General features: G+C 51.1%; 2 protein-coding genes across 3 annotated transcripts in view; one reads left to right on the plus strand and one right to left on the minus strand.

Moving 5' to 3' along the window:
- LOC127032442 (zinc finger protein 883-like) overlaps window positions 1-16,464 on the minus strand; it is a 257,088-nt gene that overhangs the window by 167,252 nt on the left and 73,372 nt on the right. The gene's annotated exons all lie outside the window — the stretch shown is intronic.
- SH3BP5L (SH3 binding domain protein 5 like) lies at window positions 2,009-9,241 on the plus strand. 2 transcript variants are annotated; one of them, XM_050919777.1, is made up of 6 exons: window positions 2,009-2,223; window positions 4,592-4,654; window positions 5,244-5,372; window positions 5,745-5,906; window positions 6,530-6,703; window positions 7,306-9,241. In XM_050919777.1, exons 1-6 carry the CDS (start codon window positions 2,020-2,022, stop codon window positions 7,678-7,680), a joined length of 1,107 nt encoding a protein of 368 aa, XP_050775734.1. In that variant the 5' UTR covers window positions 2,009-2,019; the 3' UTR covers window positions 7,681-9,241. The 2 variants fall into 2 exon arrangements, with proteins under 2 accessions (XP_050775734.1, XP_050775735.1); XM_050919778.1 differs by lacking the exon at window positions 5,244-5,372.

Raw genomic sequence — 16,464 nt, forward strand, 5'->3', positions numbered from 1 at the left:
TAGATCCAGAATGGCCGCGTTCACGTGCGAGTACTAGTTCTCTCACTTTGAGGTTGTTTATTTACCTTGGTGAGAACTGAGCCGAGTGATCTCTCTGATCTTCCTGGGATGTATCGCTCTCTACCCTCTCGGGGGCAGCTTGAGGGCAGGAACGGGGCGGGATGCTGCACACCTGGGAGCCGCCATGTTGTACGGCAGATATGCGGACGGGGACGGAGTGTCTCGTAGGAGTGGGTTCCGGTTCCGCTTGGGCTTGTTGGATTGGGAGAGGGCGGGCTGGAGCTAGTCGCTTAGCCTGGAGAGTAGGAGGTAAATAGAACAGTTCGCCCCCACCCTGGGGGTGCCCGCCCCTGTGCACCGAGCTGAGCCACCCTGGGGCCCAGGGTGCATAGGGGAGGGGGTAGCGGGGAGGTTGGCGGGGGCAGGGTGCATTTGGGTGGGTGCAGTTTGCGATGGGGGCGGCGGGGTGCACTGGAGGAGGGGTGGTTGCATGGGAGCGTTTGGCAGGGTGCAAGGGTGGCAGGGAATGGGCAGCTTGCTTTGGGGAGGAGGTTGCTGTACTTTGCATTGAGGTGGGGCGCCTGAAGGGTGCTGTTAGATGAGTGCTGGCTGCATTGGGAGGAGGGGTGGGCGCAGGGAACATGGGAGTGGGTGCAGTTTGCCTTAGAGAAGGGGCAGTGGTATGGTTGGGCGGATTGGGGCAGAGAGAGAGTGCCATTGGATGAGTGCTGGGTAAATTGGGAGAAGGTGGGGGTGGGTGCTGGGTGCATTAGGGAAGGGGCAGTGGGTTGGCTGCTGGGCACATTGGCCCTCTCCCCCTGCCCCAGTGTGCCCAGCAGCCATCCCACTGCCCCTTTCCCAATGCACCCCGCACTCACCCCAATGCACTCAGCACCTATCCAATGGCACTCTCCCCCTGCCCCACTGGATTGGGATGAGTGCAGGGTGCATTGGGGAGGAGGTGGTGTGGGCATAGGGGACATTGGGGTGGGTGCAGTTTGCATTGGGGACAGTGGGATTGTTCCTGGGCCCATTGGGGCAGGGGGAGAGGATGGTTGGTTGAGTGCATTGGGGTGAGTGCAGGGTGCATTGGGGAGGAGGTGGGGTGGGCACAGGGGACATTGGGGAAGGAGCAGTGGGATGGTTGCTGGGTGCATTGGGGCAGGAGGAGAGGGCAGTTGGATGGGTGCAGAGTGGATTGTGAGGTGGATGCAGAGTGCTTTATGGGAAGTAGCAATAGATGGGACAAGGATGAAGTGGGAACCTGGTGACTCTTTTGTGTCATTTGAAGGTGACAGGATCCCATTCTGTCGGGGGTGTGTATGTGTCTCTGGTGAGGTGGGTAGTGTTGGTGCTGACGAGGGTCCCCCTCACTCTGTTGGTGTCTGGTATAGAGAGCGGTGCCTGATTCACTCTCTGCCACTTATTTTCTAGCCCCCTGTCCTATCTCTACAGATGCAGCTGGAATCCAGTTCTCCAGGTTTCACACTCTGAGCCCCTCGGGGACCAACTCTCATCAGGGTCTTGCTAGAGCTGGCAGTGGGGGGTGGAGGTGTGTCTGGCTCTCTGCCACCGGAGATTCTTCTCCACCCCCTCGGTGAGCCTCCTTCCTGGCCTTTGGTCTCGGTCTCAGATTGTTGAGTCCCCGTGGTCCTGATTCTCTCTCTTCTGGGGGACCGAGCTAGCACATTGCCCCATCCTTTGACTGGGCAGCAAGACGTGGTTCAGACGCTGGTACGAGGAGGGACGTCCATCTCTAATATCTCCTCCAGCACCGCTGCAGTGGATTGCTGAATATCCTCTCATGGTTTGTCGCTCGATGCCTCAGCCACTCTCCAAGGTCCTGCTGTAACCCAGGACTGCCACGACTATTCCCAATTCCCTGCCTGCTCATGTGTCGGTGTGACCCAGTGGATGGGCCCACCATTAGGATGCCTGCGTCCCTGTGATCTGCCTGCGGCCTGCCTGCTGAGGAAGACCTGATATTGCCAAGGGGAGGAGTGTTGTGGGGGCCCCACCATGGGGGACTCAAACCAGCGGCTGGTTCTGGGCATGAATGTGGGGGATGGGCGCCAGACGCCTCCTGGGGAGCTGCGGACACCCAGGCAGGAGGGTGAGGAGCTCAGGACTCCTATCCCCGAGGATGTCTGCAGTAGTGACGAAACCAAGATGCCGTCTATGGACCAGGAAGATGTGGAGGAAGAGCTGGACCCCAGGATACAGGTGAGGACTGCCTGGACCTGGCTTCTTCTAATGCCATTGGTCGCTGCTGGCCAGGGGGAGCTACACATTCCCCTGGGGGCCTGCTTCACAGGGGATGTCACAGCCCTAGCTGCAGAGCTTGGCTCTTTAGCTCGAGCTCTGGAGACTCTTGTTTTTAGCACTGGTTCAATCCCTGGTGTTGGTTAAAATGGCCCCCTGTCCCCAGGGCCTCCCTTTGTACATACACCAGAGGGGCAAAGACTTGTGTTGAGGTGTGTAGTCCCTATTACAGAAGGCAGTAACCTTTCCTTGGGGGATTAGTTTGGGTGGTAAACTGGTGCAGGTTCCTGTGTGGACACTTGTAATCCAGTTCATAACAATTTATCTTAATCTGATTCTTCACTGAGAGCTTGTCAACATGGAGAGGTTGACCAGCAGAGCTATAGTGAAATAATTATCATGCTGTAGCTATGTCAATATAACTCCCTGTGTGGGCATGCTATTCTAGAATAAAAATGACTTTCTTCCAGAAATTTGAGAGGCAAGGTGGTGACGTAATATCTTTTATTGGACCGACCGAGTGTTCAAACTACATGCAGCTCTTCGGGTCTGGGAAAGGTACTCCGAGTGTCACAGCTAACTACAAGGTTGAAGGGATAGTTTAGTGTAAATAGCACATATTCTAAGGGGCCATTCAAGGTGAGGTGGCCTGTTAACACAGAATAACAGAAGTTGTCCAGTAAAAGATATTACCTCACCCCCCTTATCTCTCTACATCAACACTCATCCCAGAATAATTACTTGCGAGTAAATACAGGAAACAGTCACTTTTATTTCTGGACTAGCATGTCCTCATGTGGGGGTACACTGGCGTAGCTGTAGCTGTAGCTGTAGAATAGTATAGCTATGCTTTACAGCTTCCCTGTGTAGACAAACCCTGAATTAAGTTAAACCGATTTATAAAACATCTTTGAATTGGATTAAGGCTTTGTCCAGATCAGGATTTAAAGGTGTCTTTTGATCCTGTTATCTCACTTGATCTAATTAACACCTCCTGGGACTCCAAGACAAAGCAGCTGTAACTGCAGCCCATGCTAAGCTGGTCGAGTTAAAAGCCTTCCTAGGATCCTGGTTGTAGGGCTGGAAGGGACCTCTGGAAATCCTATAGTCCAGCCCTTGTAGTCTGTCCACGCTTTAGAGTAGGGGCTGTCTTTATTTATGTGAGTGTACAGTGCAGCCTCTAGGGGCTACCATAATGTATGTGACTCAGGTCACGATCAGAGATACAGGATCCTTGGTGCAGGGGCCCATCCTGCTACCTCAGGGAACAGCACAGCTCGGGTGCCGTTACCCAGCTCTGATCATCAATAGATCTTAGAGTGCATTAGGTCTCTCCCCCAGGTCCTCATTGTCTTGCATCTCAATTGCTGCAGCATCCTTCTCCCTTTCTGGGAGTGGTCCCATTGTTTTACCCGCCTTACATCAGAACGCTGCTGCAAAGGTCATTTTCCTGTGACCCTGCCACCCCTCTCTGCGAACTCCCCATTGGCTCCCCTTTGCATCACATACAAACCGCTTGTCTTAGGGCCATGAAGAGCCTTATCTATCATTCCCCCCACACTATCAAGATATGGAGCCCAGCCTCCGCTCTGTCCCTGACACCAGCCTTCATCACCCGTTTGGTAGATTTTCCCAGCTGCACCTCCCTGCTTCCTGCCATGCCACTCCTATCTGGAGGAGGGGGAGCAGCAGCTCCCATAAACACTCACAAAGCTATCTCACTGCCCTCCTTCAAGTGCCTCCTTTGCCACGATGCTCAGTATTGGCTACAAGCTGCGGCTGCTATCACGCTGATCAGACGTGCCTGTTGTCTCTTGCCTAATTGGGACCACATCTACATTTCTGCAGGTGTTGTACATGGTGCCTGGCACGATGTGGCCCTGAACCATGACTCTAATACATGTTGTGTGTCAGACACACGTTGCCATCAGAGAGCATGAGTCCCTGGCACAAAGCCCTGTCCCGTCTCCTCAGAACAGGTACACACAATGGCCCCCACCTGCTATCTAGCACTTTTCACCAGCAGATCCAAGTGGATTACAAATGTATCAGCATTTCACAGATGGGAAAATGAGGCACAGAGAGGTGAAGTGACTTACCCAGGGTCACCCAGCAGACCAGTGGCACAGCCTGGAATATGCTCTGTGCACTAGGCCGTGCTGTGTTGTTCATGGTGCTATCCCTCACAGCTGTGCTGGGAGCGGAAGGGTTGCAGGGAGGGGTTGTCGCAGACTGGGAGGGGAGACCCGTCAGGGTCGCGCTGGCCCGCTGAGCTGAGTGTGGCTTTGGGGCGGGTCCCTGAGCCTCATGCTCTACCTCCCCCCTGCAGGAGGAGCTGGAGCATCTCAACCAGGCCAATGAAGAGATCAACCGGGTGGAACTGCAGCTGGACGTGAGTGAACACTGGGCTCCCTGCAGGGCTGACCGCCGCACCTCGGACTGAGCATGACCCTGCCACGACCAGCCATGCGTTACAACCCTGTCCAGGCCCCAGAGATACTCTGCAGCTCCCACCGATTGTTTCCGTGCTGGGCCAGTGAGCCTGGCTGTTCCTTTGTGGTGGTTGCAGCCTTTGCTGGGCATTGTGACCCTTGGAGCTGCTTCCATAGCCCCTGCACTTCCTTGCGAAGCTAAGCAGGGTTGGGCTGGATTAGCACTTGTGGGGGCTGGGTGGCTCTCTGGCAGTCTGTCCCAGTTTGGGGCCTGTGCTGCAGGGATCGGAGTGGGGCTCAGTTGGGGGTGCTCTCCCTTGGCAGTCACTGCTGGCCCCAGTTTCCCAGTGTGACACTAGAGGGTGTTGTGTTACAGGTTGCAGGGCAGGGAGCTCAGCATGGGATACTCTCCCCTGGTGGTCGGTACTGGCTCCAGTTCAGCATTAGGGGGTGCTGTGCTGCAAGGAGTGGGGTGGGGGCTCAGCAGTGGTTGCTCTCCCCTGGCTGTCAATGCTGGCCCCAATGCTACTGCTGTCCTCCCCGCTGCAGGAAGCCAGGACCACATACCGCAGGATCCTCTCTGAATCTGCCAGAAAGCTCAACACTCAGGGCTCCCAGCTGGGGAACTGCATTGAGAAAGCACGTCCGTACTATGAGGCCCGTCGCTTGGCCAAGGAGGTGTGAATGCTCCCCTCTGCCCTGCCTGAGACATGCCAAAATCAAACTCCTGGGTTCTGTCCTGGCCCTGGGGAGCGAGTGGTGTCTAGTGGGGTAGAGCAGGGGCTGGGATTCAGTTCACCGGGGTTCTATCCCTGCTCTGGAAGGGGGGGTGGGGGTCTAGTGGTTAGAGCGGGGGAACTGGGAGCCAGGACTCCTGGGTTTTAACCCCAACTCTGAGATGGGGAGTGGGGTCTAGTTGTGAGAGCATGGGGTCTGAGAGTCAGGACACCTGGGTTCTATCCCTGCTCTGGGAGAGGAGAGGAGAGGGGGCAGGAGTCCCTTGCCCTGCGCGCACTCTCTCTCTGTGACTTTCCTTTCCTCTCCATGCAGGCTCAGCAGGAGACACAGAAGGCAGCACTGCGGTACGAACGGGCGGTCAGCATGCACAACGCCGCCCGCGAGATGGTCTTTGTGGCGGAACAGGGCGTCATGGCCGACAAGAACCGGCTCGACCCCACCTGGCAGGAGATGCTCAACCATGCCACCTGCAAGGTGAGACGTCGGGGTGGGGCTGGAGCTGGAGGTTGTACTACCCATGTAGGGGAAAACCAAACCACCTGCAAGGTGAGACGTGGTTGAGAGGCAGTGGGCTGTACCAAGCGCAGTGGGGGTGGGGGAATCATGCCACGGGGAAAGTCAGACATGGGGACTGGGCCAGGGAGCCATACCAGTTACAAGGGCCAGGGGAATTATACCAACTACATGGAGGTGCTGCTGATGCTACCTGCTAGGGGAGAGCTGGGGGACCACACTGGCTGAGCACAGGGGGAGGAGGATTTGCCATCTGCCTGGTGAGAGCAGGGAGCATGGAGCTCAGGGGCATGATGGAGGCAATAACCAAATGATCACGCCATCTGCCAGAGGAGAGATGGGGATGCTGCAAGGACCATACCAACTGCAAAGATAATGTGGGGATGGTAGGTTGCACCCCCTGGGGGAGGTGACAGCCTGAGTCCCTGTTGGGGAGGGATGATGGAACTGGATGTGGTGTGCATGGGAGGGTGGAGAGTGGATGTAGGTGATTGAGATCTGCAAGGCTCTATGTATGTGGGGACACAGGCTGGGTGGGAACGGGGGCCTGCTCTGAGCTGTGCGTTGTCCTGCTCTGGCTGCAGGTGAATGAGGCGGAGGAGGAGCGGATGCACAGTGAGCGGGAGCACCAGCGCGTCACTAGGCTCTGCCAGCAGGCTGAAGCCAAGGTGCAGAGCCTGCAGAAATCCCTCAAGCGTGTCATAGTAAAGAGCAAGCCCTACTTCGAGCTCAAGGCCCAGTTCAACCAGATCCTCGAGGTGAGGCTTTACAGCCCCATTGCGATCCTGGGAGTGCCGGGGCACACATGCATGCCCCTGCTGAGATTCTGGCATCCCCAAGGGGGGCTGGGGCACATGCATGCCCGCCCCTGCTAAGACCCCGGTGTCAGTGCTTTTGGGGCCGAGTGTGTGTGCGGCTTGGGTGAGACGTACCCACCCCTCTGAGATCTCACAATGCCCTGGATGGCATGTGTTCCTGCCAGCCTTTGTTGCTGCTCCCTACCCAGGAAGGAATGGGTTTTCTCATGGCTGCTGTCCTCCTCTGGCTGTGGGGCCCAGAGCAGGGAGAGATGTGAGGCTGTTACTGGGTTTGGAGAGAGGTGGGGGGGGTGTGTGTGTGTGTACACGTGCAGATAACTATGAGGAAGAGTGTGGGGGGGCTGAGCACGCAGGGGGTGGATTGAATTTATAGGATGGAGATAGGGGGTGTCTTTCTATTATGGGTTTGGTGCGCCCCCCCCATCCCCAGGAGCACAAGGCCACGGGGCTGGAGTGGGGAGATGGGATGGGCAGGGAGGGTTTGGGGGTGCTATGTGGTGTCAGAGGGATCTGTGTGACCACTGATGTCCTCCAATCCCCAGGAGCACAAGGCCAAGGTGACGGGGCTGGAGCAGCGGGTCTCCCAAGCCAAAATGCGCTACTCGGTGGCGCTCCGTAACCTGGAGCAGATCAGTGAGCAGATCCATGCCCGGCGGCTGCAGCGCTTCATCCAACGCCGGGCCTCGCCAGTAGGGGCAGAGGCAGGGGCTGGGTTGGGCGCTGAGTGCCCCCCTATGGACACGCTCTCCATGCTCAGCTTGCAGACCATTGCCTCCGACCTGCAGAAGTTTGACTCGGTGGAGCATCTGCTGGGGCTGTCGGATGCCACCAGTCTCAACAGCGATGAGCTGGAGGAGCAGGAGCAGCGACGGGGTGGACAGAGCCAGTTCAAGCACCACCGCAGTGTCAGCCTCTAACCCACCTCCCTGGCCCTTCCCCTCGGCAAGCCTAGTCGGAAGGGGCTGTGCCAGCCGGGCAAGGAGGGAATGCTGTGGCTAGACACTGCCGCACTGGGGGTGGAGCCGATAGCCTTCCACAAAGCACCCTTACTTCCTAAGAGGGGGGCCTAAAGACACTGCACCTCCTAGGGGCATTGCTCATCCTCTCCTCCCCCTGCCCCATGAGTGCCCTCTGACACTACACCTCCTAGAGGGCATTGCTCATCCCCTCCCCCCCCAGGCAAGTGATCCCTGACATTGCACTGGGTGACCTCTGACACTACACTTCCCAGGGGGTATTGCTGTTCTGACACAAGTAGCATGGAGGCTGCTGATCCCAGCCAGCAGGGCTTTCTGGGTCCCCTGCAATAGGGCTCCATGCTGGAGCCAGGAGCAGACACAGCCCTTTGCTGGAGCACTGTTACCCGCAGACCCCACTCCCAGCATGCACTGATCAGAGCATCCAGTTCCCTTGAGTGCCGTGTGCTGACAGCCAGGGTCTCCCCAGAGCAGAGACACAAGCACCTCTGGTTTTACGCACACTATTTGTGGTCTGCTGCCTTCGCTGACCTGGTTTCCAGCACTGCTACAGATCCTGGGCTGGGGGAGGGGGAAGCAGAACTAGCTGCTGTCTGACTACATTCCCGGGGGGGGGTTTGGCAGGCTGTGACCTGGGGCTACTGCATGTGTACATCCCTGGGGACAGGGCAAGAGCTATGATAACTACAGCCTAGTTCTTGTCCACAACCAGAGGCTGATGAGGGCTGCTGCTGAGACATAGAAATGGCCTAGAGCCACTGCCCTCTCCTAGTGCATACACAGACTGGGCCAGTTCCCTCTGCCTATTCTATGGAGCCTGCAGCGCTCACTGGGTGGGTCGCTTGCTCACCTCCTGCAATGTAACAGGGATGCTCCTCTGAAAATTTTGGTGCCTGGTGGCAGAGATTACAGGAGCAGCCAGTGCAAACTGTATAGCCTTCCCTGCTCTTCTCAGGTGGCTGGGCTCAAAGATGCCTGGAGTCTGTCCTGTGAGCAGAGCACGTTCACCCAAAAAGTGGCCAGGAGCTGATTCCTTCCCCCACCAGCAGGTAGCACCAGATGGTTCACTCTGGGGAGCTCCTTGTACTCTTACCTAACCCTGTTCCTCCAGATTTCCTAGGTCAAATCTTCCTTTATATTGAGACAAATAAGTGTCAAAGCTGCGTGGAAAGTAATTTGCACTAGTTGGTGTGGGGATGGTGGGGTTAGGTGTTTGTTGGGAGGGGGAGCTTCTTGTGCATATCCCTCCATCCTGGAGCCCATTCTGGGCTCATCTGTACCCCCCTGTGGTCTCCCGGGAGCTGGGGCTGTGTCCTCTCTGTGTGATGGATGCCCCTCTTGGGGGGGGGGGGGGGGGGGCCGTTACTGCTGCTGTGCCCTGGTGTGGTTTCACTTTGCTGTGGCTGTGATGATAACTGCTGGTTTGAGACAGCACAGTGGATCTGTAGGAGTGAGCGGCTGTGCTGCATATTTTATTTAAAGTAAAGATGCCCAGTGGAGATTTGTCTGTCTCTGTGTCTCATGATTCAATGCAATCCTGGATTGTCCACACTGCAAAAACACTATTGTAGCCAGTTCCCAGGACTCTCATCTGACCTGGGTACAACACAGGGTTTAGCTTTGTTCTTGCAGTGGCTGTTTTTTGCAACGACTTAGCACTGTTTCAACCTTGGAGCTTCATACTTGCTGTACAAACTGCAAACTCAAGGATTAACTCCACTAGCTGGCAGGAGGAGTTGGCTGTTATCCACTAGAGGGAGATATTGGACAGTTTGCCAGGGTGTTAATGTTTCACAGCACAGTCTGTTTTTTTTCTGACTGCACTGCACTGTCAATTTCTGTGCAATGAGGAAATCTTTGCAGCCATCCCAGAGTGCCTCAGCAGATTAAGGGTTTATCTGTACTGGAAATTTTGCACTTACACTGATGTAACTCCCTTTGCGGGCACTCTTGTTCTAGAATGAATGGCTTTTTACATTGCCTGTCACTCAGGCCTATAAACTGCAGATCAGCTTCAATTCAGATCTCTGTCTAGGACAGGTCCTCACATCCAGGCTCTGTGTCTTGCCAATTCTGCTTCACATCTCTTAGATCTGGTCTTCACTATCCATCCAGACAGCTACAACTCGCATCCAGGCTCTTATGTCTCATCATCTCATATCTCAGTCATGGTAACATCCTTCTCTCTGGCCTTGCCCAATGCAGTTTTGCCTTGCTTGGGTCCATTCAGAATGCCACTGCCAAGCTCATTCTCCTAGGCTGTCATTTTGACTGTTACCCGTTCTTTGAATCCCTCCTCTAGCTCTCCCTCTTCTATCACATCAAACATAAACTCCTCATCCAGGGGTGCTGTAACTATTTGTATGGGGTGGGGGGTGTGCTGAAAGCCATTGAACCAAACTGGAAACCCTGTGTGTGATGGAAACCACTTCATACCAGGGGTACAGAAACATCCCCCACACCTATAGTTCTAGCACCTATGTGCTCATCTTCACTTTCAAGGCCCTTCATCACCTAGCCCCGCCCTACCCATCCCCTCTCGTTCACTATCAAGCTGTGGATGCTCCTCTCCGATCCACCCATGCTGCCATCACGCGCTACATTTTCAAACAACTTTTTGCTTTCCCCGAGGCTGCCCCACCAACTTGGCAGGAGCCCCCATCAACACCCAAACAGTGACCTCATTATGCGGCTCCAAATCCCACCTTAAAACTCTTTTTTGCCAAGATGGTTACAAAAAAAATCCTTGACTATGGTGCTGCTGGTGTGCTGAGACCATGGCCAGCCTTCTGCTCCCCTGTCTGTGTGTATCCATCTCGTCTTATACTTAGGCCTGGTCCACACTACACAGTTAAATCGATATAAACAGCGTTAAATCGATTTAACTCTGTACCCGTCCACACTACAAGGCACTTTAAATCGATTTTAAGGGCTCTTAAAATCGATTTCTGTACTCCCCAACGAGAGGAGTAACCCTAAAATCGATATTACTATATCAATTTAGGGTTAGTGTGGACAGAAATCGAAGTTATTGGTCTCATTCCTTTAATGTAGCTACCCAGAGTGCACCGCTCCGGAAATCGATGGTAGCCTAGGACCATGGACGCACACCACCGAATTAATGTGCCCTAGTGTGGACGCATAAAATCGATTTTATAATATCGGTTTTATAAAACCGGTTTTAGTAATTTCGATTTTATGCTGTAGTGTAGACGTAGCCTTAGAGTGTAAGTTCCTTGGGGCAGGGGCCATCTTTTATTCTGTCTGTGTACAATGCCTAGCACAGCGGGGCTCTGGTCCATGACTGGGGCTCCTAGGTGCTACAGTAATAACACTAATAATAATGAAGCTCCTCTCTGTCACGGGGCACTGCTGAGACAACTCGGCTGCTCCAACAGAACTGGACTGCAGGTGGGTAACAAGCACATTTTTGGTGGGCCCAGTGACTATTCTGGGGTTGGGCATTAAGGGGCACATGGAGGGAAGGGTCTTACCATCCTATTCCTGTAATCCCCTTTAGCTCCCCACAGCTGTTTTCATCCCTCTATCCCTTCTTCCATTTCTCTGCTCACCTGCCCTGCCCCTGGGGTGGATTAACTACACAGACACTAATACAGCACCCCCCTATATGCCATTATATTAGCATGCACAAAAACTCTGCTGGTTACAGCTCAAGCTGCTCACATGTAAAACCTTCCAGTCCGACCTCTGAAAAGCAGGGGAATGCCCAGTTAAGGGAGGTGTTTTCAGCATGACAAAACACCTACACATTATGTTAACCTAGCTCCTTGACAGACTCTGCGCCATCGCATGGAGCTCCTTTTGCCTCCCATTGTACCTGTGTTTGCAGTGCACATGCCAAATCCCCCTCACACTCTGAGTGAAAACCATAATTCTGATCTGAGCAATATCCCCAAGTATCTAATGCCAACATTTGTGAGCGGGGGGAAGTATATTGTTACCCCTGTTGACAAAAGCAGCTAGCCAAAAAATGGGGGGGAGGGGAGAGGGAGGTCTGAAGGTTGTTCTAATTAGGAGGAGCAACTGGGTGATTGTCAGGTATTTCTTTGATGCAATTTTATTTATTAACAAGGAATGTACAAAATCCTGTCTCCCTGAACACAAGAGGAACCAAATAATGTGGGCAGTGTCTTTTCTTGCAGCTCCAAGCCTCTGTCAGTCAGCACCTCAGCACAAAACCTTTCTCTAGGCTCCTCCCATCACAACACACTTTGCTTCTAGGTGTGGCCACTTGTCTTTCTTTCTGCTTCTTTCTCTTCCAAACACCCTCCTGCTCCCCAACCCACTGTCTCAGCCCAGAGCCTAAACTCCCTCCCAGAGCCTTAGGTAGGTGTGTGGGTAGGTGGGCGGAGGTGGAGGACTTGGACCCATTCTGGGCACCACCAAAAATTATACAAACCTGCTGCCCTTGGCCTGAGTAGTGTGTGTTATAATCACATCAGCAAAAAGAGTTAAACAGTGCCTTAGCCATGGTTATAAGCAAACTTTTATATCGTAAGAATTTGTATGGCCCTTCTTAGCATAGTACCTGAGCACCTCACAACATGTGTTCTGTATTTGTCCTCCCACACCTCTGGGAGGCAGGACCGTGCTATTATCCCCATTTACAGATGGGGATTGAGGCCAAGAGGCCCAGCTGCACAAAGGTACTTAGGTGTCTACACTTTTAATTTAGGTTCTGAAGTCCCAGTTTCAGACTCCACTGCAATCCACAAAACCCCTGCTCAATTGCCTCCGAACCCTGAAGATGCCTGAATTTACTCTCATTCAGTTTTCAGGGTAAAAGTTCCCTATGCATCTAAGTTTCTGCCTTCGGGCATCTGCTCTGCTGTCTTATGGTAAGGATCCAGATGCTTATCTCCCACCTTGCCCCAGTGTAATCCATAAATGCGGGGAAGACAGGCAGAGGAGACCCTGTGTTGCCTGTGGGGCCAGTTGGCAGCTTCTGAGCACTCCTTCAGGATTGGAGCTATTCAAAATCCAGCAGGAGGAAGAGAAGGAGGGCGGTGCACTGATGGTGCCTACCTTATAACTTTTATCCTAGTGGTTAGAGCACCCACTGTCATTCAATTGTCCCCTTTTCCTGATGAGAAGAAGGAAATTGAACACAGGTCTCCTACTGCTCATGTAAGTGCCCTATTGTCATAAACAGATAGCTAAGGGTTAATGTCTCTTTCACCTGAAGCACCTGACCAGAGGACCAATCAGGAAACCGGATTTTTTCAACTCTGGGTGGAGGGAAGTGTGTGTCTGAGTCTTTGTTTTCTGTCTGCCTGCTTTCTCTGAGCTTTGGAGAAGTAGTTCTACTTTCTAGTCTTCTGTTTCTAAGTGTAAGGACAAAGAGATCAGCTAGTAAGTTATATGGTTTCTTTTCTTTGGTATTTGCATGAATATAAGTGCTGGAGTGCTTTGATTTGTATTCTTTTGGAATAAGGCTGTTTATTCAATATTCTTTTAAGCAATTGACCCTGTGTTGTATCATCTTAATACAGAGAGAACATTTGTACTTATTTTTCTTTCTTTTTATATAAAGCTTTCTTTTAAGACCTGTTGGAGTTTTTCTTTACTTCAGGGAAATTGAGTCTGTACTCACCAGGGAATTGGTGGGAGGAAGGAATCGGGGAGATCTGTGTGTTGGATTGCTAGCCTGATTTTTGCATTCCCTCTGGGGGAATAGGAAAGTACTTTTTGTTTCCAGGATTGGGAACAGAGAGGGAGATTCACTCTGTTTGGGTTCACAGAGCTTGTGTCTGTGTATCTCTCCAGGAGCACCTGGAGGGGGGAAGGGAAAAAGGATTATTTCCCTTTGTTGTGAGACTCAAGGGATTTGGGTCTTGGGGTCCCCAGGGAAGGTTTTTCAGGGGGACCAGAGTGCCCCAAAACACTCTAATTTTTTGGGTGGTGGCAGCAAGTACCAGGTCCAAGCTGGTAACTAAGCTTGGAGGTTTTCATGCTAACCCCCATATCTTGGACGCTAAGGTCCAAATCTGGGACTAAGGTTATTACACCTATCTACTGGGCTATGGGATATTCTGTTATTTGGGTGAGAGGATAAGGAGAGCAGTTTAAGTGTTATCAGGCCAGTAATAGAGGCTGAGAATGACTCTATAGCCCAGTAGTTAGAGCACCCACATGGGCAACCCAGAGTCCAGTCCCCCTGCTCCACTGACTAATTATTTATACACAGTGGAACAGAATCAACAGGAGACAATAAGCCCCCATCAGAATATCCCATAGCTCAGTGGTTAGCGCACTCTCTTGACAGATGTAGGAGACCCCATGTTCAAATCCTGTCTCTCAATCTGACAGAGGGGAGAATTGCTACTGTGAACTCTGGAACTTTTAGTGCAGGATAGCAGATCCACAGGGCCAGTTAGTACATGGCAGAGAAGTGCACTGTAGATTCACACCCTGGCTTGCTGCGCAAGTGACTCACCATGTGACAAGCCCTAACAAAATCTTCATTACACTCATGTTTCCCCTTTGTGCAACGCCAGTTTAAACCAGTAGCAACCAGTCCCATTTCACAATTTCCCAGATCCACCAACACCCAGATATGCATTACAAGTACACAAACATATGAGGAGCACCCCTAATCCTCTGCTTTTGTTCAAATGCACCCACCACCATGTACAAAATATACAAATAATACAAATCTAAATATGCAAAAGGTCCAACTCCGAAAACATGCTCACTCCACAATAGCCCTCCTGCTGCAAAAACTCTGAGAAAAGAGTCGAGCCATTTGCCATACCCCAATGATTAATGAACTAGGAGGGGCAGCATATACAGTATCTAAATCCTACATGTTGGGGTCTAACATAACATAATCCTCACCCAAACCAAACCCACACCAGCCACCTGGGCACCCCATCTGCATAAACTTTAAACACACAAAATATGAGATAGTCTGGCTGCCTTCACTGGACCTCAGACCTAAAACCTACAATAGCTAAATTCATTAACACCAAGGTGCACAAAAACAAATTGCAGTACATCAGCAATATTGTCAACAAGCCTATCCAAAATAGGGCAGGATTTTTTTTATAAAAATTTATAAAAGATTAAATCTTTGCATTTAAAAAAATGCTGATTTTGTTCAAAGGTTGAGTACTAACATTAAAAAGGTGTAATCTTCCTACAGTAATTATAACAACTGAATACGAGTTTCAAGGAAGGTTTTCATAAAGCTGAAGCGAGATGTTTACCTGAGCAGTTTCACTCACTCTTGATCACCAACAAACTAGCTCTATAGAAACCACAACAAATGTGGGGTAAACCTGACTCTGAGTGTCAAAGGTTTTGTGGATGGAAATGTGTAACTCAGTTGCACGTGGCGTAATCTAGTCAGGGATGCTCTTATTTGACAGCTGGGAAGGGATTGGAATTAGTCAGAACAGGGGAATATGGTGTAAATCAGTGCCTTTCAACCTTTCCAGACTACTGTATTCCATTCAGGAGTCTGATTTGTCTTGTGTACCCCCAAGTTTCACGTCACTTAAAAATTACTTCCTTACACAATCAGACATAAAAATATGAAGTGTCCTAGCACACTATTACTGAAAAATTGCTCACTTTCACCATATAATAATAAAATAAGCCAATTAGAAATTAAATATTGTACGTACATTTCAGTGTTGTTGGCTATCCCTCCATTCATATTTCAGTGTATAGTATATAGAGCAGTATAAATAAGTCACTGTATATAATTTTAGTTTGTTCTGAGTTTGCTAGTGCTTTTTATGTAGCCTGTTGTAAAATTAGGCAAACGTCTAGATGAGTTGATGTATCTCAAGAAAGACTTCAGTGTATCCCAAGGAATATATTTAGCCCTGGTTGAGAACCACTGGTGTAAATAATCCACAATTTGTCCACCTGCAGAGAGAGAAAACAGTGAGCAAGTGTCCAAAAAACAGAAGGAGGTTGCAAATGGTGTCCATGAAGAGGCTCAAACTCCCAAAGATGGGATTAAGCAAGCATCTCTGGACTCAATAATATATGATATCAGTAACACAACAGTGGGTACTGAGCACAACAAAGTACAGAATAATTATTTAGTGTAAATATTCACACTACTATGGAGAAGTCAGCAGGGTTCAAGGTCCCATCCATGAGTGCTTTGCTAGAATGCTTGATCCTTTGGATAGAGGCTGACACTTATCTCTAGGCATTTCAGCCACCCTGTTATGCAATAGATGGTGTGGAGGAAGGAGAGAAAAAAACAGAAGGAAATTTCTAGAGCTCAGCAATAATCAGAATTTCCATCCCACAGGAAATTCTGATATTTCAACCTTTTATTTGTTCTGAACTGGGTTGAAAAGTCAAAATATTAATATTTTATGCAAAAAATGTCAGAAATCTTTTGATTCAGAAATATCAAAGTGTTTCAGTTTGAGTCATTTCAATATGCAACTGCATCTGCCTATGGGTGCTGCAGTTTCTCATGGCATAGTTCCAATGTCTCACATCCTCATTCTTCCATACGGGGTTGATTCCCTGGCTGGACCACATATCCCATGATTGACCATGTGCAGAGGTGAGACAACAATGCATTATGGGAAAATTAGTCCAGCCAAGAGACCTGGCCACAGGGAAGAATGGCATCATAAAAGACTCGAGTTACAACTCTCATGAGGCAATGCAACACTACAGGGAAACAGCCTTATGTTGAACTGGTTCATAATGAAATAATGGTGCAAGTTT

This window comes from Gopherus flavomarginatus, chromosome 12 (genome assembly GCF_025201925.1).
Source record: "Gopherus flavomarginatus isolate rGopFla2 chromosome 12, rGopFla2.mat.asm, whole genome shotgun sequence".
NCBI classification, from domain to species: domain Eukaryota; kingdom Metazoa; phylum Chordata; order Testudines; family Testudinidae; genus Gopherus; species Gopherus flavomarginatus.